The 24,091-nt window shown below is 46.9% G+C and overlaps 1 protein-coding gene across 1 annotated transcript in view; it reads left to right on the top strand.

Moving 5' to 3' along the window:
* Positions 1-1,241: 1,241 nt before the first annotated feature.
* Positions 1,242-24,091, top strand: part of LOC143122658 (transmembrane protein 132D) — a 41,966-nt gene continuing 19,116 nt past the window's right edge. The window contains exons 1-2 of the mRNA XM_076283439.1: positions 1,242-1,419; positions 18,196-19,099. Coding sequence (XP_076139554.1) covers positions 1,242-1,419; positions 18,196-19,099 — 1,082 coding nt within the window. The remainder of the gene's footprint in view (positions 1,420-18,195; positions 19,100-24,091) is intronic.

Raw genomic sequence — 24,091 nt, 5'->3', positions numbered from 1 at the left:
TCAACTGTAAACAAGCTAACTGTCCATGCTAAAGTTGTACAACAAGCTGAACTAGTGAGCTTCTTTTTAAACAGAACCGCGTGTTTACAGTGTTTACAGTGGCAACCGGGTGATAAGCGGGATAACGGCCTTCGAGGTGTGTCCAGTTATACGGAATTAATGGACTTGGGCGGAGGCAACTCCCCTCCGCTGCGCGTCGGGGAGTTTTTGCCCCTAGCCCTCGTCCATTAATTCCGTATAACAGGACACCTCGGCGGCCGTTATCCCTTACGTATAGCCTAGGGGTGGGGTTTTGGCCTATTTATAGGGACAGAATGGAACTTGTGTTGAGTATGTTCTGGGCTATGAGAGAGAGAACATTCTCTGTGCTGTGTGTTGGCCAGTGAATTTTGGTATTGCCAATTTACCTGCACATATTCTTGTTTTTGTTATTATTTAGTCACTGTAAATACTTTTTGCACGGTCTGCTACCATCCTTGCTGCCTCCACTGCCGTCCATCCTAACAAGTGGTGTCAGAAGTGTTCAAGGCGATGGCTTGACAGCGAGACGATCCTGCAGCAATGGCTCCGAAGAAAGCGCAGCAACAGACACAGGAGGGAGAACAATCTGAAGGTGCGGAAGGTGGGACAACAGCCCCAGTCAGGTCCACTTCACCAGCAGTGGGACGAGTGACCGATGGTGATCCAGTGCTTCTCACATTGACAAAGATGTTTGAGAGCTTCATAAATTTCCAGAAGGAAAGAGATGAGCGGCAGGAGAGGGAAGCTCTGCGGCGAGAACAGAATGTTAAAGTCCTCACCCATCAGGTCAATCAACTGCAAATAGACATGGAGCACACCAGAAATGAACCAACGGAACCGATGAGGCCAAGGCGGAATGTAGGCCTAGAGACATCCATGGCTAAGTTAACAGAGACTGATGACATTGAACATTATTTGACAACATTTGAAAGGCTGGCGGTAGCATATGAGTGGCCGAGAGACGAATGGGCTGTTCGGCTGGTGCCGCTGTTAAATGGTAAGGCCCGTAGTGCATTTGTGGCAATGAGCCCCAGCCAAACAGCTATGATATGGTCAAAGAGGCTGTCCTGAGGAAATACCACATCAGTGCAGAGACTTAACGGCAGAGATTTCGAGCTTTGGAGACACCTTTGGACGAGTCACCACAGGAGCTGTACACAAGGCTGAAGGACTTATTCTGCAAGTGGGTGAAATATGAATCGCGGAGGAAAGAGGCCATAATGGAGACCCTGGTGCTGGAGCAGTACTTGCGAGTGCTGTACCCTGAAGTAAGGACATGGGTTAAGGAACGAGACCCTGCTACAGCTGCAGAAGCTGCAAAGCTGGTGGAGAGCTTCACCGCAGCACATCAGAGAGGAGGGGCCTACTACTACGCAGGGACCCTGCCAGCAGGTAGAAGTAAGTCTGATGTGTGGCCAAAGGGTGGTGGTTCTAGCACTCACACACATAGCCAGTCCAAAGTCCTTAGACCCCTTACTTTTAAGCCCACTTCCTCTAGACCCCCTACTAGAGATAAAGCTGAGGTTATTTGCTTTAACTGTGGTGAGCCAGGGCACACCTCTCCATTCTGTCCACTAAAGAGGCCCAAGTCCACTAGTCTCTGTTTTACCCCCAAAACTAAGTCTGTTAATATAGGGCAGGATGAGCCAGTTGTTACTGTTCTGTTAAATGGGAGGCCCCTGTCAGCGTTGGTGGATACAAGCTGTTCTCAGACATTAGTCCAGGCCACATTCATCCCTGCAGATGCATGGACTAAGCAGGAGACAGTAGCAGTTTTCTGTGTTCATTGGGATCGGTCAGATCTTCCCACAGCAGAGGTTTATATTGAAGTAGCTAACCAGGCTTTTCTCATGAGGGTGGGTGTTGCTAAGGAGTTGCCTTATCCTATCCTGCTAGGGACTGACATGCCTATTTTGCCGGGTCTAGTACAACACTCATGGTACATGGTGTGGGGTGGTGACTAGAGCCAGGGCACAGGAGCACTCACAGGCCAAGCATACTTCTCAGTCAGAATTAGACTCACTGCCTTTCTTGAATGTGAAGGACATAGAGGTTGAGCCTAAGCCCACAAAAGAAGAGAGGCGTCTAAGACGTAGAGAAGAGATCATGGAATTAGCAGAACACACAGATGTGCAGGCAACACCAGAGGCAGAACTACCAGAGCTAGCACACACTGATGTAATTCTCCCATTTAACATAGCCACATTACAGAGAGAGGGCCCTTCCCTAGCTGACTGTTTCAGGAAGGTAGAAGGGGGCAAGAGTTTGTCTGGGTTGACTGGAGAAATGTATCTCATTTTCAAGATTTGAAAGACTCTCTGTGTAGGGAGCCTGTGCTACAGAGCCCTGACTTTTCTGATCTGTTCACAGTGCAGACAGATGCTTCAGAGCATGGTTTGGGTGCTGTGCTTTTGCAGGGGGAGCCAGGACCTCTAAAGCCAGTTGCCTACATCAGCCGGAAGCTCTTGCCAAGAGAGACCAGGTACTCTACAGTCGAGAAAGAGTGCCTGGCCATAAAGTGGGCGTTGGATTCATTCCGCTATTACCTGCTTGGACGGAGGTTTGTCTTAGAGACAGACCATCGCGCCCTCTCTCTGGGGCGCATGAGGGATACCAATGCACAGATTACTAGGTGGTTTTTAGCCATCCAACCTTTTGACTTTGAAGTTCTGTATCGATCAGGAGCACAGAACTGCACTGCGGACTTCCTTTCTAGGACGCCTCAAGGGGCACCTGGAGAAGGGGGGGGAAATGTCACGGCGCGAGTCCGTGCCGGTGGACACCTTTGATATCACGAACGTTACGCATGCACATCAATAAACTGACAAACGTAACCCGCAACATTCACAACTTTCATTCATCATTGTTCCACACATATGCCGGCATAATTACAACATGATATGGAATAAGCTGTCTGAGTTGATATGTTGTTTGTTCTGTTTGTTATGTGCGTAGTTGTGCTGTTTGTCGTTTGTTCGTTCGTTCGCTAAGATGTTTGTTAATGTTAGTCGGGAAAGGCCTACCGGCAACGTAACGTGTAATTAACATCACGACACGCATAACATGCTACATCTAAAAGTATCTGTTTATTGTATTGGTGGAATGTATATGGTGGACAGTAAATTTGATAGAAAGGTAGCCAACCTGTAGAAGGGGTTCACGCTGTCCCACTGGCAAACAGGAAGTGGTGCAACTGCTCCCCTATTTCAGGTAGTGGGGTACGGTTGGCTAACATTGCATAGGAGAGCCACAGGGGGGAAATAATGTGCTACAGGAATGCTATTAAGTAGTACATTTTCTGTATGCATTTAAAGCTTATGATAGTATGAATTTGTCACGGGGAATGTGTTGCAATATATTTTGTATATTTTTGTCATTTCTCATGTGAAATATTGTTAATTGATTGAATTATGTGTTGGTATAGCCTAGGGGTGAGGTTTTGGCCTATTTATAGGGGCAGAATGGAACTTGTGTTGAGTATGTTCTGGGCTATGAGAGAGAGAACATTCTCTGTGCTGTGTATTGGGCCAGTGAATTTTGGTATTGCCAATTTACCTGGACATATATATTGTAACAAACTGTAAGATTGTCTCAAAATGGTCTTTATTGGTTACGCACCAAAAACACTAACGTCATAAAACAGGCAACACAAGGGAGGTCAATTAAACAAGCACAATACACAAACAGGGTAGTCACATACAATACACGGGGTAAACACATGAGGTACAACATAAAGAAAGACTATACCAGCTAACACATACATGATAAGGTAAACGCCATTACTCATACTAAACCAACATCAACATTACACACACACACACGCCCAGCATTATGGGAGTACAGTGATGACAGCTAGGCTCAGATCATTACACAGCCCCCCCGAGACTTAGTCCATGTCCCCTTGACTCAAGTCTTACCCTACGTAAGTCCATGAGCCTGGCAGGGACGCGACGCTGGCGTTGTGGGCGCCCCGCTGTCGCGGCGGTGACTTCCGGTGAAGGCTGCACGGTGATCGGTGTTAGAGCCACAGCTCCATTGTCACCAAGTTCCACAGAGTCAGTGTCAAAGTCTCCACGACCCTCAGCTGAGGCCAGGGGTCGATACGGGGCCAGTCGATCACGGTGGAGAGCCACAACTCTCCGACCCTTAATCAGTCTTACACGATAGACCACATCAGACAGCTTCTCTAAGACATCGCACGGCCCGACCCACTGGCTAGTGAGTTTCGGGGAAATGCCTTTCTTTCTCTCCGGGCAGTACACCCACACTTTATCGCCGGTCTGGAACTCCTGGCCGCGACAGCGCGTATCGTAATCTCGCTTTTGACGTATTCCAGCTTCACTCATAGCCTGCCGGGCCAACTCGTGTACTCCCTTCAGTCTCTCGCGTAGCTGCTTGTAGTATTCCAGCCCTGGCTTACCTCCAATCTCCGCTTCCGGAGGCGAACCGAACACCAAGTCCACCGGCGTGCGTAGCTCTCGCCCGAACATCAGAGCTGCCGGTGTGCATTTCGTTGACTCTTGCACCGCTGTGCGATATGCCCAGAGCACTAAGGGCAAGTGTAAGTCCCAGTCCTTTTGTCGGCGGTCGGCCAATATGGCCAGCTGCACTGCTAGCGTCCGGTTAAACCGTTTGACCAGCCCGTCGCTTTGTGGATGCAGAGGTGTCGTTCTCGTTTTCCGGATGCCCATGCGCTGGCAAACCTCAGCAAACACCTCCACCTCGAAATTCCTCCCTTGGTCGCTGTGGAGCTCTTCCGGTGCCCCGAACCGGCAGAACATCTCAGTGACCAGTCTGTCCGCTGTCGTGTGGGCGCTCTGATCTGGCACTGCATACGCCTCCGGCCACTTAGTGAAATAGTCCATAGCTACGAGCACGTAGCGATTTCCCCGCTCTGTGACTGGCAGTGGGCCCATGATATCGACGGCTACCCGCTCCATGGGAGCCCCGACTGCGTATTGCTGCAGCGGAGCGTGCGAGCGTCGCGTGGGGCCCTTCTTCGCTGTGCAGGCGTCACAGCAGTGAACATGCAGTTCAACGTCCAGCCTGCATCCCGGCCAATAGAAGTGGCTTCTCAGCCGACGAAGAGTTTTTGCGATGCCGAAATGAGCCGCCCCCACAGCCCCATGTACCTGTTCCAGTACACGGGCTCGTAATCCAGCAGGAACCAGCAACTGGAAAATGTCAGATTGTCGATCGGGGGCTCGCCAGTGTCTATACAACAGTCCTTGACGTGCTACTATTCCCGGCCACTGTGAATAAATCGATTTGGTCTCTGGATCGAGTGCTGATACGTCAGTCCATGGCGGTCGCTGACCGGCTTCGATCCATGACCACACTCGGCCAAGCGTGGTGTCCTCCGATTGCGCCTTCCGGATCTCCTCCCTCGACATCACGTCCACCGGCGACTGCGCATCCATGGCCTCAGCTGCCGCTCTGCAGTGCTGTGTTGTGGCGTTGGGCTGCGGTGCGTTGTCTCTCTCGCTGGCGTGAAGCTGGCGAGCGGTGGCTCTCTTGATGGCGCGGCGCTGGCGAGCGTTGAGTCTCTCGCTGGCGTGCTGTTGGCGAGCGTTGACCCTCTCGTTGGCGCGACGCTGGTGAGCGTTGAAAACAGCGACTCTCTCTCTCTCTGCCAGCGGTAATGCAGCCTGTAGCCGACGAGCGGGCTCTGGTTGAGCCGCGGCCAGGCTCCTCTCCTCCATCCGGTGGCAGTGCTGGCACTGGTCTGCTGCACACGGACGCCTGGACAGGGCGTCCGCGTTGCCGTGAAGGCGACCCGCCCGGTGTCGAATCTCCATGTCGTAGTCCTGGAGCGCCTCCAGCCAGCGAGCCAGCTGGCCCTCTGGTTCTTTGAAGTTCAGCAGCCAGGTGAGCGATGCATGGTCCGTTCTCAGCAGGAACCGTTTGCCGTAGAGGTAGGTTCGGAAATGGCGCACTGCCACCACCACAGCCAACAGTTCTCTGCGGGTCACGCAGTAGTTCTTCTCCGCTCGGCTGAAGTATGCGACCACCTGCTCGCCCTGCTCGCCTGCTTGAGAGAGGACGGCGCCGACGCCCACGTCGCTGGCGTCGGTGTCCAGGATGAACGGCAGTTGAGGGTCAGGGAAAGCGAGCACTGGGGCCTCACATAGCGCCCTCCGCAGCCGCCGGAATGCCGCGTCGCACTCTCGCGTCCACTCGAAGAGCTGGCCTTTGTGCGTCAAACGATGCAGCGGACTGGCGACTGTAGCAAAGTCCCGGATGAAACGCCGGTAATATGACGCCAGGCCCAGGAAGCTCCGCAGCTCAGCACCATCGCGCGGAACAGGCCAACGTCTCACCGTCTCCACCTTAGCTGGGTCGGTGGCCACTCCGGTGGCCCCCACGACATGGCCCAGGAATCCGGTTTGCCTCCGGAACAGGTGGCACTTTTTCGGGTGCAGTTTGAGCCCAGCACCGAACACCTTTTCCAGATGTCCTATGGCACCGGTGAAGTCTGTTGCATGACACAGGATGTCGTCCAGGTAAACCACGCAGCATGTACGTGGAATGCCCGCCAGGACACGCTCCATCAGCCGCTCAAAGTTCGCTGGCCCGTTGCATAGGCCGAACGGAAGTACCCGGAACTGCCACAGCCCTTGCCCGATGGTAAACGCTGTCTTCGGCCGAGCTTCCGGGGCTAGTTCAATCTGCCAGTAGCCACTGCGTAAGTCCAGCGAGCTAAACCAGCAGGAGCCGGCAATGCTGTCCAGCGCATCGTCAATGCGGGGGAGCGGGTAGGAGTCTTTCCGGGTTACCTGGTTGAGGCGCCTGTAGTCAACACAGAACCGCCACGAGCCGTCCTTCTTCCGGACGAGTACAGCCGGCGCAGCCCAGGGACTACTGCTTGGCTCTATCACTCCTGCCGCGGCCATTTCCTTGATCTTTTCTTCAGCTGCTTGTCGTTTGGCGAACGGTAAGCGATGAGGCTGAAGTCGGATGGGCCGAGCATTTCCGGTGTCGATATCGTGTTGGACCAGGCTCGTTCGGGTGCAGTCCTCATCTCTTGCAGCGAAGATGTCGGTGTACGCTGCTAGTAGTCTCCGCACCTGGCTACCCTGTGCTTCACTCAGCCCCTCACAGCTACGAGTGCAGAGTTCATTTACGGCTTGCCTTGTCTCTACAGAGGGCCGCGCTCTCTGAGTGGAGAGTGGTGATTGCTCAACCCGCGCTCCTGGCTCCTCTCTAGTGGGCGTGAGCTGAGCAGTGGCGAACTCAGCAAGCGGACCTGGACGAGACCTGTTGTTTTCGCGGGCTTGAGTTTCGCGGGCTTGTGTGGGGAGGGGCGGAGACTCAGCAAGCGGACCTGGATGAGACCTGTTGTTTCCACGGGCTTGAGTTTCGCGGGCTTGTGTGGGGAGGGGCGGAGTCTTGGATGGCGAGCACTCTTTGCGAGTTTGCTTCCTGCGGGCTTGTGTGGAGCGAGTTGGAGAGTTCTTCGTCGCGCCAGCTCTCCGCACTTCATGCTCTGTTTTCCCCGCCGTGTGCAACACTACGCTGCTCGTCCCTAAGTGTAGTGTGAACCGGGAAATGTCCACCACAGCCCCCCATTTCTCTAGCACGTCCAGGCCGAGAATGCAATCATCCTGAATGCTAGCCAACCAAAGCCGGCGGCTCGCCGTCTCACCGTTGATGCACACGCACACCACTTTTTGTCCATACAGTTCCGCTCGCTTTCCGGTAACTGTTGTGATGCTCGTTTTTGTCTTTTCCCAGCCTCTGGGTCTGGCTACCAGCGTGCCGGGTAAGAGACCGGGGCGCACAAGCGAGATGGTGGAGCCAGTATCGATCAAGGCGCGACACCGAGTCCCATCTAGCGTGCAGTCCACATACAGTCCTCTGGTTTGGCCGAGCCGGCCCAGCCGTATGCAATCCATAGCCCCTCCCGCCGTGCCACCTTCTTCTAGTAACTGGGGTGCGAGCGTGAGGGGTGCCGGGGCTGGGCAGTACCACGCGATGTGTCCCGGCTCGCCACACCGGTGGCATCCGTCTCCGCTGGCCGGCCTCTTCCACTCGCGTGGGCGCCGTTGTGGTGGCTGTGCCGTGGTCTGCCGCGTCACCTCCATCGATGTCTGGCGTACGCAATGCCGCGACTCTGTTGTGCGGAAGATGTTTTCCACCCATTCGGCTTCCGCGAGCGCCACGGACAGCGAGCTGGGGGCGCTCAGGCGAAGGTGTTCTTTTAGCCGCTCTGGGTGGATGCCTCGAACGAACGCTTCCAGTGCCATCTCTTCATGTAGACCCTGGCTGTACGTTGGGTAGCCCCGCCGGGCATACAGCTGCAGGTCAGCCGCGAACTTGCCCAGTCTCTCGTCCTTGTGTCGCCGTCTGGAAGCGAGTTGTTCTCTGGCATCGCTGATGAAGATTCTCTGGCCGAATCGTCGCTGCAGAGCTGCTTCGATTGCGGTCCAGCTTACTTGCTCCGCCGGCAGGTCTTCTAATACTTGTAGCGCTTCCCCCTCCAGGGCCAACGCCACCTGTACGCCCGTTCTCTCCGCCGACCAGCCATTCAGCTCGGCTGCCAGCCGGACCTGTACCAGGTATGTCGCCAGCGGCCTTTCGCCATTGTAGTGGGGCAACTTTACGCTGGGGCGCCCTTCTACCGCCGCCGTCGCACCGAGGACTGGCCGGTTTCCATCGATCCCGTGTGGAGCGGGTTCAAGTGGCGGGATGCTGCCATCAGCCCGGTTCGTTTCCTCCTGTGGCCGGGGGCGGGTCTCTTCATCACGGTCACGCTGCAGGCTGGCTCCGTCTGCTGGGCTCAGCAGGTGGCCATGGGCGAGCATGCTGTCGAAGAGCCGTCTTGGCAGGAAACTCATCATCGCCAGGTAATCGGTTGCAACTTTCTCCTCCCATCCAGTAGGGGTCGTCATCCCACTTCTGACACCAATGTAACAAACTGTAAGATTGTCTCAAAATGGTCTTTATTGGTTACGCACCAAAAACACGAACGTCATAAAACAGGCAACACAAGGGAGGTCAATTAAACAAGCACAATACACAAACAGGGTAGTCACATACAATACACGGGGTAAACACATGAGGTACAACATAAAGAAAGACTATACCAGCTAACACATACATGATAAGGTAAACGCCATTACTCATACTAAACCAACATCAACATTACACACACACACACGCACAGCATTATGGGAGTACAGTGATGACAGCTAGGCTCAGATCATTACAATATTCTTGTTTTTGAAAAGTTTTTCTTTATTTTTGTTATTATTTAGTCACTGTAAATACTTTTTGCACCTCTGGAATTTTGGGAATAATAAATCTCCCATTTTGGGCCCTCCTACTCCTGGTCTGCTACCATCCTTGCTGCCTCCACTGCCGTCCATCCTAACAATGATCATTTGCAGAGGTAATTACATCATTTACTTTAACTAGTGGACCATGTGAAAGGGTGGTTTCATCTTAGATCTAAACCTACAGGTACTATGCTCCTGTCTCTCTTCTTCTTCTTCTACCTCTCTGTCTTTTTTTTTCTCTCTCTCTCTCTCTGGAGTGATAGGCATCAACATCAAGTTCAATGAGTCACTTTTATCAGTAAGGACTGGCAAGATTTCAAAAATAAGTGAGAGACTAACTTATAATAAAAAAGCAGGGCTTTGAACCAGAATTTTTTGCCAATTGGTTTGTTCTGAACAGAAACAGTATTTTAATGTTCCCAGTTTTGGTTCCCACCCTAAAATTTATGTTCCCGAACCGGTTAGAACAAAAAAATATTGTTCCTGAACAGGTTAATAACTTTCAATGTCAGCTGTCGGACAAAAATATATATATGCTTTCAAACTGGCTATTACAGTAATAGTCACAATATTGTCTTTTAGACTCTATCCTACAGCAAACACTAGGCCTCTGCTTTATACAAGCTGCACTAGTATCTTCCTATAGCCTTTAGCCTAAATAATTTCCTGGTCAAACAAAAATTGCTGTCATAATATGTATTTGTATTGTATTTTGACAGTATATTTTTGGTGGGTGCTGCAATATTGGATACTTGGATGCCTTCCAATTGTCTAAATGCCAAAATGAGGACTATTACGTTTTCTTAAATAAATTAAAGCTGTAGCCTTAACGTTAATGCTAGTTTTTTTCCAACAATATTCGTCACGGCCTAGTAAAAAGAGAAAACAGATGAAATGATATCATTGAGATTTGGAGACTTAATAGGCCTTTTGATTGCCTGCTAGTGGCAAGCTTTGTCTGTCTGCACTCTCCATGCATTCATTAAATGACAGGAGGTGACCCTCACCATTTCATTGAAGACACAAACCTTGAACAAAAAAAGAACCGGTATTAACCGGTTACCACTATTTTGAAAAATAGTTTCTGTTCCGGAACATAAAAAAACGAAAAAATAGTTTCTGGTTTCGTTTTAGTTCCTAGCAAAATGGCAAACGTTTCTGGTTTTCGTTTTCGTTCCATGAACTGGTTCAAAGCCTTGTAAAAATGGGAAAGATTATTGGCTGTGTTGTAAAAAGACAGACAGACATTATTGCACAAAAGCCAAGCAGGTTGACTGGGCACTGGGACAAACACCAGATTTGTTATGTTGTTAACTGTTCAGTAACTGTAGGGGAGCTGTGGCTTGTAGCCTAGCATAAAAGACACCCAGACGGGAGCGTACCTATGTTCCCCGGGTACTATGTTCCCCGGGTCCTATGTTCCCCGCTTTGTATGGGACCGGGGAACATAGGACCCTTTTTTAAAACCCTAACCATAACCCTAACCCTAATCCTAACCCTAACCCCGAGTGGGGAACATAGGACCCGGGGAACATATGACCTGGGGAACATAGGGATGACCCCACCCAGACATACAGCAACAGATTTCAAATCACATCAACAGACATCATCAAAAGACATCATCAACTTAGCCTGTAGGCCTATCCTTTGCAAGTATTTAGCATTTATTTATTAAATATAGCCCACAAATGACAGGTTGAGGAGAAAAAGAGGATGGTGGACTTTTGTGCAACATCAATGTTTACTGACAAAACGTGCAGAAAAGATTTAGAGATTGGGGGCGCTGTGGCGTAATTAGTTACAGCACCTGTACCATGCTCGGGTCCTCGTGCCCATGGGGATCCGGGTTTGACTGCGAGTCATGTTCTAAATCCCACCCCATCTCTCTCTCCCACTCACTTCCTGTCACTCTCTCCACTGTCCTGTCAAATAGACCTCTGAAGTTTGCCTACAAAAAAGCTACCATCTTGCAATTTTTCCTATGGGAAAATAAGATGGGGATTTTGAATTATTGCACCTGTTAAACTCTCGCGGGGATGAGGAAATCGGAAATGCAGACGTTTTGCTCTACACACTTTTGTCCTCTGCCTTCTAGTGGATACTGAGACCTTCCGTACTTGCAATGCAACTTGCCATTAGTAGTTGGCTTCAATTAACACCTGGATCTTCTTATATGGTCAAAGATGGCAGCTTTGGTCCCTTTTAGGTGAACTTCTATTAATTTGTAGGTGAGGTCTATTAGGCATAAAAGCCCGAAAAAGTATTTTTCAAAAAGAAAAGATTTAGAGTTAATTTGAACTATGTGAAAGAAGTCACCGAAAATTGAGCAGGGGCTTGCATGAGTCTTTGAGGGTATGAAGCCTCGTCAATGTGGTCAGTTAGAGAGACTGTGCTTGTGTGGCCATCAAACACAGTAAGAATGAACAGTAGCAGACCCTTTTCAAGACCACTAGGATTGAGTTAAAACAAGACAAATCCAGTTCAGAAAATATGAATGCATGTCCTTCAGATAGACAGGACAGTTGTTGTGGACACGAGATGAGAAGGTGTGGTCATCCAATGGCCATTATTAAGGGTAGAGATTAGTATGTGTGAGCAGATCACAATATTTTTTAGTCCATAAATGAGATTACTGTCCTACATGGCTACAATACCAGATGACCCTTGTCCTGATTTCGCTGGCAATTGGAGGTAAGGAGAATGTAAGCTGACATGACAGAGTTGTCATAAAAGCCTGGGTCAACTTATACATACTGAATCTCTTGTCATTTTGAAATGAGACATCAGAACCACCATGTTTTCTCATATGTTTACAGTTCATTGCTGCTGCCAAGCCCTCCGTGTAGGTTGACTGATTGCTGATGGGCCTTGGTAGAGCCTCACTGACGTACAGCCATGATTTGGATTTTTTCCCAGACATGGTCACTGCCATGCCAGAGCAGAGGTTTTTAAATTGTGGCATGAGAGTTGTGCTTGTGTCAAATGCCAGACAGTCACCCTTCATTTTGTACCAGTGTTCTCTTTCTGCCTCTTCAACAGTCTTAAGCACACTTTTACATATTTCATTTTAATTCACAACAAATAATAATTCTAAACAAAATGAATCACGATGGACTGTCACTGTGTTTACTTACTGTATATATTTTGAATCAGTGTATAGGGAAAACCATTGCTTTGAGCATAGATTTGGAGTTCATAACCATATTGTAGCATTTTTGAGGACTGTATTTTGAAGTGCAAGACCAGTGAGCACCTCCTCATTCAAAATGCCGGTGTACTCAAAGAGCCGGTTCCAGGCCATGCCACTTGCAACAGGGCTTCCTAATTTATGCCACCCATTAGCTGCCAGTGACACAGGTGTCCTTGCACAGAGGGATGCGTGGCACTTATCAAATGACCTGACATTAACCAGTGCTTTGACATGCAGAGAGGAGACGCAAGGAGCCCATGGTGAGTGAAAAAGATTAGCGACATGTTTTTTTCAGCCTATTTAACGAGGGCGGGTGTGCAGCACCACAGGGTTTATATTATAGCCATCAGAAATAATTGCAAGTCTTCAGACTGCTGGCTCATAATTCACGACTGAGTGCTAAAGTGATGCAGCGGTGCAACAGGCAAGTTAATGGCCTTCTCTATAAACACGCTGGTCAGTAATAGGAAGTGTGCAAAATCAGGTGCCCTACAAGGTCTGAAATATTAGCTTTCCAATGACATCAAAATAGGCTACAGTCTCTCCCTCTCTCTCTCTCTCCGCCACCAGGGAGCGCTCTCAGGCCACAGAGGTGTGAAATGTTTTGACGCAGATTTGCTCGTGTCACGCACGTCTTGGGAATCACCAGAGAACCACATCTGTCCACAGAAGCTGAAATTCTGTCGTGTTAATAAGTGTATTGTTACCAGTTTCAGCATATGTTATTTTCAATTCATATTTATTTAAGGGATATCCTAAACACTGACTATCATAAACAAAACTAAATTAAAAAAATGCGGATGAATATTGGAAAACTTCCATACAACCATTCAACACTGTATCTAAGCACCAAACTGACGTGAGAAATATTTCCCCCAAGAGCTTGCGTTTTAATATTCTGAATCTAACCTCTAAAGCCCTGACCTCTGGTGTATTCCATTTGCTGGCAGCTGTGCTCTTGACGATTACGCATGAGACGCTCCACTAATCGCCCGGACTTTGATAGGTTGCTGGTTCACTGTCACTGTCCTCTGAAGTCCACACGTACCAATAGTTCTGTGTTGCCACTGTCCAGTTCTATGCAACATACAACCAGACAACCTTTTTTGAACAAGATCAAACACCATCGAAGCGCACGTGTGGATATCTGGAACTTCTTTCCAACTTTCCATAGGATATGTAGCTATAATTTACAAGAAATAAACACTGCACATTTGGAACTGAGGAGAGATTAACTTCTCTTCGTAACCTTTTTTTTTTTTTTGCTACGGAAATTTATGCCGTGCTGTAGCTGTTTACCTACCACTAAGTTCATTAAAAATATAAAGCCCGTCATTAACATCGGTGCTCTCATCACAGCTGTTTGTAGAAAGTTTCACGCTCCGTGTTTACTCTCCTGGGTGAATGTCTTTCGCGCTCCAACGCTCTTCAAAATGATCTAAAAGCTCAACAGTACATCAGGTGTCTCGTGAGTGCATTTCCTTTCTGGATGATGGCCGTGTTTTCTTGTTGGAGTTTGTTGCTGACTCTCACGGCGCTGGCTTTCCCAACATGCACGCAAGGTAAGAAGAATGCTAGTTGATCTATTTTGTACATGTGTAGCCTACTGGTTCCTTAAACTGTTGTTGTTGTTTGCTAAACAAGGGCATAGCTAAGGCCTTGTGCTTAAACTGAATATGAAATAAACAATCATGAAGTTTACCAATACATATGTATGGGTTTGTGGAAATTATTTTGGAAACAAAAAGGTAAAAAATGATTAAGTAACTTTAATTCATATTTCACATGTTTTTAAAACTTACATGGGAATACAAGTGAACACAGTTGGTAGGAGGCACTAGCATTAACCTTTCAATACAACAAAACATCAAGAAAATGTATTATTGGTAGGGTTAAACCACAATAAGGTAGCAGACAATAGCAGAGCAGCTAAACATAAAAAAATAGCATACAAAAAATTATGTTCAAGAAAAGTTAGATGTCAGGACCCTCACAGTGTGCCATACTTTACTCTGAGCACCAGCCCTGTATCCATACACCCATGTGTAGGGCTATGGCATTGGCTTCCCTTAGGGCTTCTGGTCATTAACCTACATTTCAGCATCACTGTCAGTTACAGAGCGAGGAGTCACCAATGGAGACAAATCTCTCTTTTCGTTGCTTCTTTCCCCAGGAATATAAGTCAATATAGCGTCTGTCAGAGCAGCCATCAAACTGATTAGCAAGAGAGCTCGGGACTAGGGGCAGAAAAACATACTGTTTGTTTAGAGATAGGCCAGGCAATAGGAAATACAGACAAGCCTTCTCTGTTCTGCTGCTGATAAAGGCTTGCGTCTGAAGTGAGTGGCCTTCTCACCTCGTTTTTTTTGTTGTTGAGAGGAGGACGTGAGGTGGGCTGTCGAGCAGGTCGTTTGCAAAATGGGGGTATGCATTATGAAAGATATCAATCGGTTTCTCCAGGCAAGGCCTTTATGAATGCGGCCCCAACCTGTCTGTCGTGTGCTACTCCAGCAGATACTCGGGGACTGGGAGGGAGAGCAATTGTTGAGGTGTCTGAATTGAGGAATAGGCCCTGAGGCTACAAACATGAGGACTGACCAAATGCTCAAGTGATTGCTGTCCTGGTCAAAGTTGAAAGCATCTTAATTACGGCTTAATGGAGTGTGAGAGTGTTTGTCTTGACATTCAGCCACACTTTCTCTCGCTCTCTGACGCTCTTTGGGGTTTTGAAGCAGTCACCAGATGCCCTCCACTGAGTGGGTGTGTTATGTAAACAAAATCGCCAGGGTGACATCGCTCTCATTAAGTATGACCATGCAGACTATAATTGAAGGTATCCATATTCAAATCGGAACATGCTTTGACGTGTGCCCAGATACACTTTACAAATACAGATGCAGGCTATGTTTGTGTAGATCAGGGGTTTTCAAATTGGGTGAATGTGAGCCTCATCCTTAGTGTACGTAAAGACAGCTGAGCTGCGCTTTAAAAAGAAAACGCAATGAACTGAACACATACATTGTTGACACAATTCCTCTCTGGAGAATTTTTTGAAACGTGGGTGGAGATGCTCTGTAGAAGATACATTAGCAGATACATTCACAAGTCTGTGTATCCTCTTGGCATATAATTAATGGCTTTTCTATGACATCAAACGCTATACATCATTGTTTGACCTACAGGATTAGACAGTAGACAGTCAGTAAGTATGCAAAGCACTCTATTTTAATGCCCATTTTAGTTATAAATGTATAAATGTATATAAATATTTATAGCATCTCAACAATGAATTAAGAGAATCCCCACAATACATTACAGGCTTGAATTGTATTTTAGTTCAGTCTGTTGTTCACAATATAGATGACCCTTTGCTGTCACATTGCTTGGTTAATTTATGTTAAGACATATTTTGACATCATTTGAAAATAGCAACCTCTGTTTGCTTTCTCCTTAGAATCTCCTGTTTCAATGCTATTTCGTTTTAATCAGCGTCCCTACTGATGTCGCGACAGACAGAGAGAGAGTGCGAGACAGAGGGGTGTTGTATATAGATATCTCTTCCTTAGAACTGATTATTGAACTGTCACACGGAACACTCCTTGACAAACTACTTCAAAGACATGCGATGCTTTTCGACCCGGCCTTCAATTTCCAATGTTGCACTTTAGCAATCAGGGAGGTGAAGGCAGAGGGTGTCAGCTGGCCTGTCATAAGGGAAAGGTTAAGTGTGTCTCCTCCAGACGGCCCGTATTTGACAAGTTGCTTGTCCAGACACGCCGGAACACCTGACAGCAATGTGTTTATCATTTCCTGTAATTTCTTTTCCCTCTCACATCATTTCCTCCCCCCATCATCCCTTTGCATTGTTGTTTGCTTGGCTGCATGCTAAAATATTAACTAACAGGACAGAGGCTTCTTGCTTTAGCTGGTGGCAGATGGCTCACAGCAGAGGAATTGCCTTCAGAGCTCAGTGTTCAAAGCAAATGAGCTGCAATCTACTGGTGATTGGTTCTGGCGTCTGGAACCATTGCATGTCAGCCATTGCAGTCTTTTGATTATCCTCATTTTTGGGAACTCTTTTCCTCAAAAATGCTTTTTTTAATGTGAATAGACTGTTAGTTACATTGTATTTGGGGGCCAAGCAGCGAAGCTGCGAAGGCACCCATTGTGTTTCTACGTTTTCTTATTATTACGCTTCCGCCATTGAAGTCAATGGCAGCCCATAGAACCGTCCGGTGAAAAGTTGTGAAATTTGGCACACTGATTGGAAACAGTCCAATGATTCATGTCACCAAGTTTCATGTCGGCACCTCCCGTGCTCTAGCGACACCAACAGGCCAAAGTTGGACTTGCGTTCACGCACGTAACTTCTGACCTGTTGACCCGATTGTCATAAATGAGGTATCATTGAAATCCTTGGACCAAGCCGAGTTCAATGCACCATGATGGATTTTCCGCCATTTTGGATTTCATCAAAATCACTTAAAACGTATCAGAGGTTAGCTTTGGTGACCTTTGACCTCTAGGGGGCGCTGTAATTAAGAAATATGCCTATTGGCCTGTAGCTGCTGTTGTGCTTAGAATTAAAATGCACTAGTGGTGTCTGACAATACTGTGGAAGGTCCTTAGGTCAACAGAAGACAACTTGTGACATCAACATAATTGATTTGGCCGCCATATTGGATTTAATCAAAAACATGAATAAGTATTCGCAAGTCACAAATTTCAGCTGATCCTCACCAAAATTGGCAGAGACCATCTTCAGACCATGCCTTATCAGTGTATTTTTTTCTGGAATAATTTGCAGAAGCGTTCGCCTGTAACAGCCAATCGAAATTTGCGGCGAAGCCGCCAAACAGGAAGTGAGCTCATATCTCAGCAACGCTTTCATGTATCAAAACCAAACTTACTACATATATTCAGGACCCCATTAGGAGGACTCAAAAAATGTGGTGACCTTTGACCAGTAGGGGGTGCTGCAATTAGCAATATTGCATTTTGATGTGTAGTTGTTGATGTGTTTTATCAATCTTTTATTTTTTGATGTGAAACTGATGACAACATGTTCCATCCAGTTAATTCTAATGCGTGCGTGCAAGGGCAGGGCAGGGCAGGATGGGGTGGGACGGGCTGGGATGATTAGGTGGGGGGGCTGGCTGGCGGAGGCGGTGGCAATACTCAGCCCTGTTTCAGCCCTGTTGATCCCGGGTGTCTGCTGAGTTCTATCTTGTCACCGTGGCTACTCCGGCCAATCCTGCTTGGCCCCCTCATTGCTGCTTGCAGCTATATTTTTTGTTATGTTTTTAAAAATCGTTTTAAACCTAGTTAAACCATTCACATATGAACGCCTGGAAATTATGTTTTCTCTTGCGAGAGTGGAAACTCAAATGATTTTATTTTTTATGATGATATCTCAAAGAGTCTGTCAGTTGGTAGCGTGTTCTTTCCATTAGGGAATAGAACTGTGTTCTGTGTAATTTCACCATAAGGATATTAGTGATAATATTAGTGACAAAAGACAGAATACAAAGCATAAATGAAACCCTTTGATAAATGATCTGTTTGTCACTTCTGTTTATGTCTCTTGTCCTATGTTACTCTTCATAGAAACTCAGAATGTTGCGAAAGCATTCAGGTCATGTGCGATGCTGAATTGCTTCTGTATGTCAAACACCAGTGTCAGTTTTTGGTCTTTCTTCTCCACAGGCATGAAAGTGGAGGAGCTGTCAGATGACCCGAGGAGCTTTCTCCTGCTCCCTGTCTACCCGTCGGTCAAGTACCAGATCCTCAACGCCGAGCCGCTCTTCCTGAGAGATGCCGGACGTGACTTGATAGGCAACGCCAGCCTGTTGGCCCAGCGGCAGGTCTTCATGCTCAGTAACATCAGCAGCAGTCAGCAGCAGCCACCACCGTCCATCAACGCCAGCTATGGGCAAATGTCTGTGGAGAGGGCTATCCCCCAGGAGCTCCTTCAAACGGGACCCAGGATTCGGGCCTTTATCATGGCCAGACAAGTCCGCTCCTCTGCACCTATCATGAGGGTGCTGTTCCACTCCGCCCGGAGCGATCGGAACGACCCCCAGAACGATAGCGCAGGCGAGTCGGGTCCCCGCGTAGGGAAGAGTGGGTTCATTTGCGTGATGACCTACGCCTTCTGGGAGACGAGGGAGGTGCGGGGAGCCTGCTCCCTGCCCGCCGAGGGAGGCTCCTGCCTGGCCCGCCTCAAGCCCGAGCCGACCTGGTTCGGCCTGGGCAGCGGCAGGTCCAGCCGGGAGAACCGGGGCGAGGGTCAGGCGAACACGGTGGAGCTCTACTACCAGACCCGGCCCAGCCCCACCAGCCAGTGCTCGCCCCAGGATGGTCAGACGCGCCGTGGGCAGCCCACGGGCCTGGCCACGGTGCTCAGGTACGGCGTGAGCGGGACGCGGATGAAGAGGATCGGCAGCCTCAAGCTCCTGCGCTCGCCCCCGGGGAACCCCACCTTTATGAGGGTGAGGCTGGGAGCCACGGTGGTCATCCAGACCTCGTCCAAGCCCGTCAAGACCACGGACACGGCCACCTTCTACGTCTTCCTGCCCAGTGCCTCACCTGTAGAGCGCTTCATTCTCAGGTAATGACCACTGAATCTGACCTAAACTATGCATAAGATCAGGATGCATTTCTGCATGTTTATGATATGTTTGTTCATGTTTATCAGTATTTCTAATATATGTAATGTATGTATATATGTACATGTGTTTGAAATCAAGTTGGGAACATAAGGTGTTGATACACTGAATCTGTAATTATGGATAGGATGCAGCTCACTCTGTTTGCAGTGGTCGGGCAGTTGTGGTCAGACAGTCATGGTGCTGCACTCATTGGCATCTGTTGAGGGGGGAGAGGGGGAGGGAGGTGTAACAGACCTCGTAGGGATTTGCTGCCAGACTAAAGCGTTGTGATTGGTGTGACAGTACAGAAATGTAGACCTGCACCCGTCCCACGCAAGTCCCGTGATGCATATAAAAAACACTGCACTCAAAAAAATTAGGGAATTGGATTTGGGATTAAACAGCGTTCGCCGAAAACAGGATAGACTAACAACCCTTGTTCCTGGAAGGGGATTTTGTTCTCAGGACAATAATAAAAAAACATGACTTGGATTTCTGTATGGGCATTTAACGTACATATTGCATCTTCATGATGAGCCTATCAGCCGCATGAAACAGAGGAAGATTCAGAGAGGCCTTATGCATTTGGAAAGCTCATCACCAGCTAAACAAATTTTGTGGTATCGCTAGGGTTGCAAAGGGGCGGAAAATTTCCGGTAAATTTCCGGAAACCTTCCGGAAACTTACCATGGGAAGTTAAGCTGGGGAATTTTGAAAATATTCCAAATTGGAAACTTTCATGGAATTAAAGGAAATTATGGGAATTTACGGGAATTAACTGGGAATTTTGGGTAATTCATACAAACTGTTATACAAACATTTTGTTTCGTAATAAGCAATATGATTTGTATGTTCGTATTTTCGCTTAGCTTAGCATACAAAGCTAGCTAGCATGCTAGCGGGAATCCCATTCTCTGCCTATGGTTTACTAGCGTGCTAAACTAGCAACACTGAACTGCCCAAGATACACCACACCACACCACACCACACCACACCACTCAACAACAAAATCCGATTGGTTGGAACATTTTTTCACCATAGGTTTCCTTTATGTCTAGCAGCCTATGCCGATTGATGTGTGCATGTGATTGACATATGTGCAGGGTAGAAATTCGACTGAAATTGCATTAAATCAGGTTGTTTTAACTAATATTAAACTGCAAGATGGGGTTTTGTCCATTACATTTAAGTTTCCTGTTATAGACTAACTTGCCATATTAAAAATTCCCAGTTTATTCCCATTAATTCCCGTTTATTTCTGTTAATTCCCATATATTCCCGTTAATTCCCATGGAAAGTTTCCAACTTTGAAAATTCCCGGAATTTTGCAACCCTAGGTATCGGTACCGTGTCTCTTTATGGCTCAGAGTATCTGGAAGCTCCAGTCGGCCCACAGATTACAGAAATGTTTCTAAGTCACTCTGTGGAATAATGGAGAAATTATTTGGCAGTGTTTATCTTGTAGCATTGCATTATTTGTCTGAATTTTCCGCCACATAAATATTGCATCAGGCTAATGGAGCAGGCAAAAACAAATACAGTACCTAATAACTGCTTCAGTCCTTTGGGCAAAAATATGAACTTATTACACTGGAAGCTCTATCGTGGAAAAACACACAGTCCAACTGTTTTTTTTTCAAAGTCTGGAGGCTTCACTAGGGAGGGGGAGGCACTTAACCGTTTTAATGGAAGATTTTGAATCAAAGTGCTTGTCGCTTGTGAATGTTGGGGTTTTGATGCATTAATAGTTTTATTTTGCAAACACATGGCATTTTCTGATCTTTTTTTAAAGAATTGTGTACATATAATTTATCTCATGAGCAGTGTTTGGGCCTTGGCTGCGGTCTTGCTTGGGTGCTGTATCTGCGATTTGGATTTGCCTGTAAACAATAGGTGTTAGGTAGGACTAAAAATAACCCCTTCATAGATCAGTGTGGTGTGAATAATAGCAGGCTGTGACTTAATGAGTTTGTGTGCCAAAGTTTGTCCAGAAGCAATGAGCTGGAAAGTGACCTTATTTGGACATGGAGGTATTGCATAGTATGATTAAAGAGTCCGATTTTCCTTACTTTCCATTTTTTGTTGTTGTTTTTGTTTTATACTTTTGTTTTGAAAATTGACAAATTAATTTGAGACATTCTTGAACCTTTTCCAACCAGTTGCCTGGAGGTGAGCCTTGGCTTTCACTTTCTGGTCTGCTAAAACGGTCATTTTTTACGTTAAAAGGAGATTTTGAAGTGGAACCTACTTTTGCCAGGAGATTGATTTTTTTATTTATCCTAGAAAAAAAATCCCTGCTCTACTTTACTGTTTTCTAAGACTGAGCCCAGCCTCAAGGGGCTGTGACAGATAATCTGTGGCCAAATTGAAAATGAGTGAAGTTGTTAACCCTTTACAGAATGATCCAAGATGGATAAAGATGGAGTTTTTCTCTGTCACAGACAGAAAACATCACATCCTTTAACCTACTTGTGGTGGCATTTTTTTAAAGCTAAATAATTGTTTGACCTGCTTTTGAGCCCCTGACATTTAATGGCAGCTCATCAGAAAAACAAAATCAATTAAATCTGTTGGTATTTTTCCCATATTTTGAAAAGTGCACTTTATTTATTGGCATCATCACAAGGCAGTGTCTTGTTTTCCTGACTGGAATATTAGTGGTGCATTTTCTTGGTGCCATTGATTTTCCGACCCCAGGGAGGTGTGATTTCAAATTCTCATGTCGGAGGCTGAGCTGTGAGCTTGATGACTCACCCCAGTCGGTCCCCTTCATTGCACAAGCTGGTCCAGCAGACTGGTTGGGTTGGGTGATGGTAATGATGCTGTTTGGGAGCCCACGAAGGTTGTGTGTGTGTGTGTGTGTGTGTGTGTGTGTGTGTGTGTGCGTGTGTGTGTGTGTGTGTGTGTGTGTGCGTGCGCGTGCGTGTGTGAGAGGCTTTATCTGGCCTGCCCCACTTGAGTCTCCTCATGCAGATGATTTGAGCTGAGGATTTATTTAATCAACATGCTCATTACAGAACCTCCTGAACCCTTCCTCTGCGTATGCATACAATGTTTACTTCTGCACTGATGCTGAAAATAGGCCACCGCACACACACACACATTTATACTACACACACATCCGAGACAAGGACACACACAGGCACATCACCTCAAAGAAACTCTTTACTTGGACATACATACATACATACTCTCTCTCTCTCTCTCTCTCTCTCTCTCTCTCTCTCTCTCTCTCTCTCTCTCTCTCTTTCATACACACACACACACACACACACACACACTCACGCACACACACACATACACAGTACATGAATACATTGATACACACAATATCCTTGAGACTGTGGAAAAGTAGCTCAAAAATACTACACACACATACATTAACAGACACACACACGCACGCACGCACGCCTGCACGCACGCACGCACGCACGTACGCACGCACGCACGCACGCACGCACGCACGCACACACACACACAATCACACACACACACTAGGGCTGGGATAAACGATTAATTTTTAAACGATTAATCTAGCGATTATTTTTTCGATGCATCGATTAATGTAACGATTCATTTTTTCAGTCCGATTCGATTTTGATTCAATTCGATTATCGATTATCTCCCCATTAATTGACTAATAGCAACTTATACATGTTGATTTACATATCTGAATGAAAAAACATGAATTTCTTAACATTGCAATATATGTTTATTGATGTTAAGCTGATTTAATAGCAATTTAGCCCACCGTGTTCTATGCAATGCTTCTATGTGGCAACAACAATCCTTCAACAATCGTGAATATTTTGTTAAATGCACATGCAGAGGAGGGGCAGCGGGCTCTTTACGAGAGAGAGCGGGCGGGGCAAGGAAACTGCGTAAAAAGCTAAGCTCAATGAAAGGATTTTATCTTATCTAGTTCTATCTAGTATCTTATATAGTTATTTATATATAGATATATAGACTTTATTCTTGCACTGTTGCACTGTTTGACTTACTCATTTGCACCATCACCATGACACTCATTCACACAGAGCACCTTACCTTACCTTATGCACTGAGAACCACAGGCTCAGTCCCTGCTTCAGTCATTGCAAGCGCACCTGATTGATTATTCACCCACTATGTGGATACTGTTTTTTAGAATCGCGTTTTTTTGCAGAAGGCAGTTTGAGCCTAGTCAGACGAGGTGGGGTCAATCCACTGGAATGAACTCGTAGTTAGTTGCTCTTCTCATGTAGAACAAAGTGTTTCTGAATGTCAATGAAAGTATGCAAGGTCTCTAGGTGTGATGTCTCACTATCATAGTGAGATGGGAAATCGCAAACAGTGTGTATGTGTGTGTGTGTGTGTGGCTGTCTTTCAGTACGAGAACGTTCTGAGATTGCTTATTGATTGACAGAATGTCAGTGAGGTTTTTAGCCCTTGCTCACACAATCAAGGCCATTGTTGTTGTTGTTGTTGTTGATGTTTTGTTGTTGTTTTGTTTACTTAGGAGTTGTTCTTGTGATTGACAGATACACACCATTGTGTACACTACTGTAGCATAAAAGCTAAACAAATTGTGTGAGATTTGAAGGAGTGGAGTCATTATATTACAGTAAGTTGAACAGAACCGCACTGTATGTTGTGTAGCTCACACAAAGCTGCTTTCAGCTTTGGTTGATAAAGATAAAACATAGACTCAGTGAGTCTCATTTTCAGCCTCAGGTTTTTCTGGTTTGATTTTACATTTAACAGCAGAGGAACCCTGTTGGGTGAGGACTCACTTACTGTAATCAAGTGAAATTGATTGTTTTCCCCCTTTGCAGTCAGCACTCAGCTGACATTTGGATTTGTAATGAATTGTCATTTAAAACATTTAGAACAGACTGCAATGAGTTCAAATGCTGTCTCCCCTAATGCCACCACACATCACCAATCACATGCAAACCAGCACAAATATGCTA

Source organism: Alosa pseudoharengus, unplaced genomic scaffold, assembly GCF_046254945.1.
Source record: "Alosa pseudoharengus isolate Yale_2024_CS ecotype anadromous, Long Island Sound unplaced genomic scaffold, YU_APseudo_1.1 YU_APseudo_1.1_scf_14, whole genome shotgun sequence".
Taxonomy (NCBI): domain Eukaryota; kingdom Metazoa; phylum Chordata; class Actinopteri; order Clupeiformes; family Clupeidae; genus Alosa; species Alosa pseudoharengus.
The sequence above is the reverse complement of the archived record's forward strand: the minus strand, read 5'-3'. Positions and strand labels throughout refer to the sequence as shown.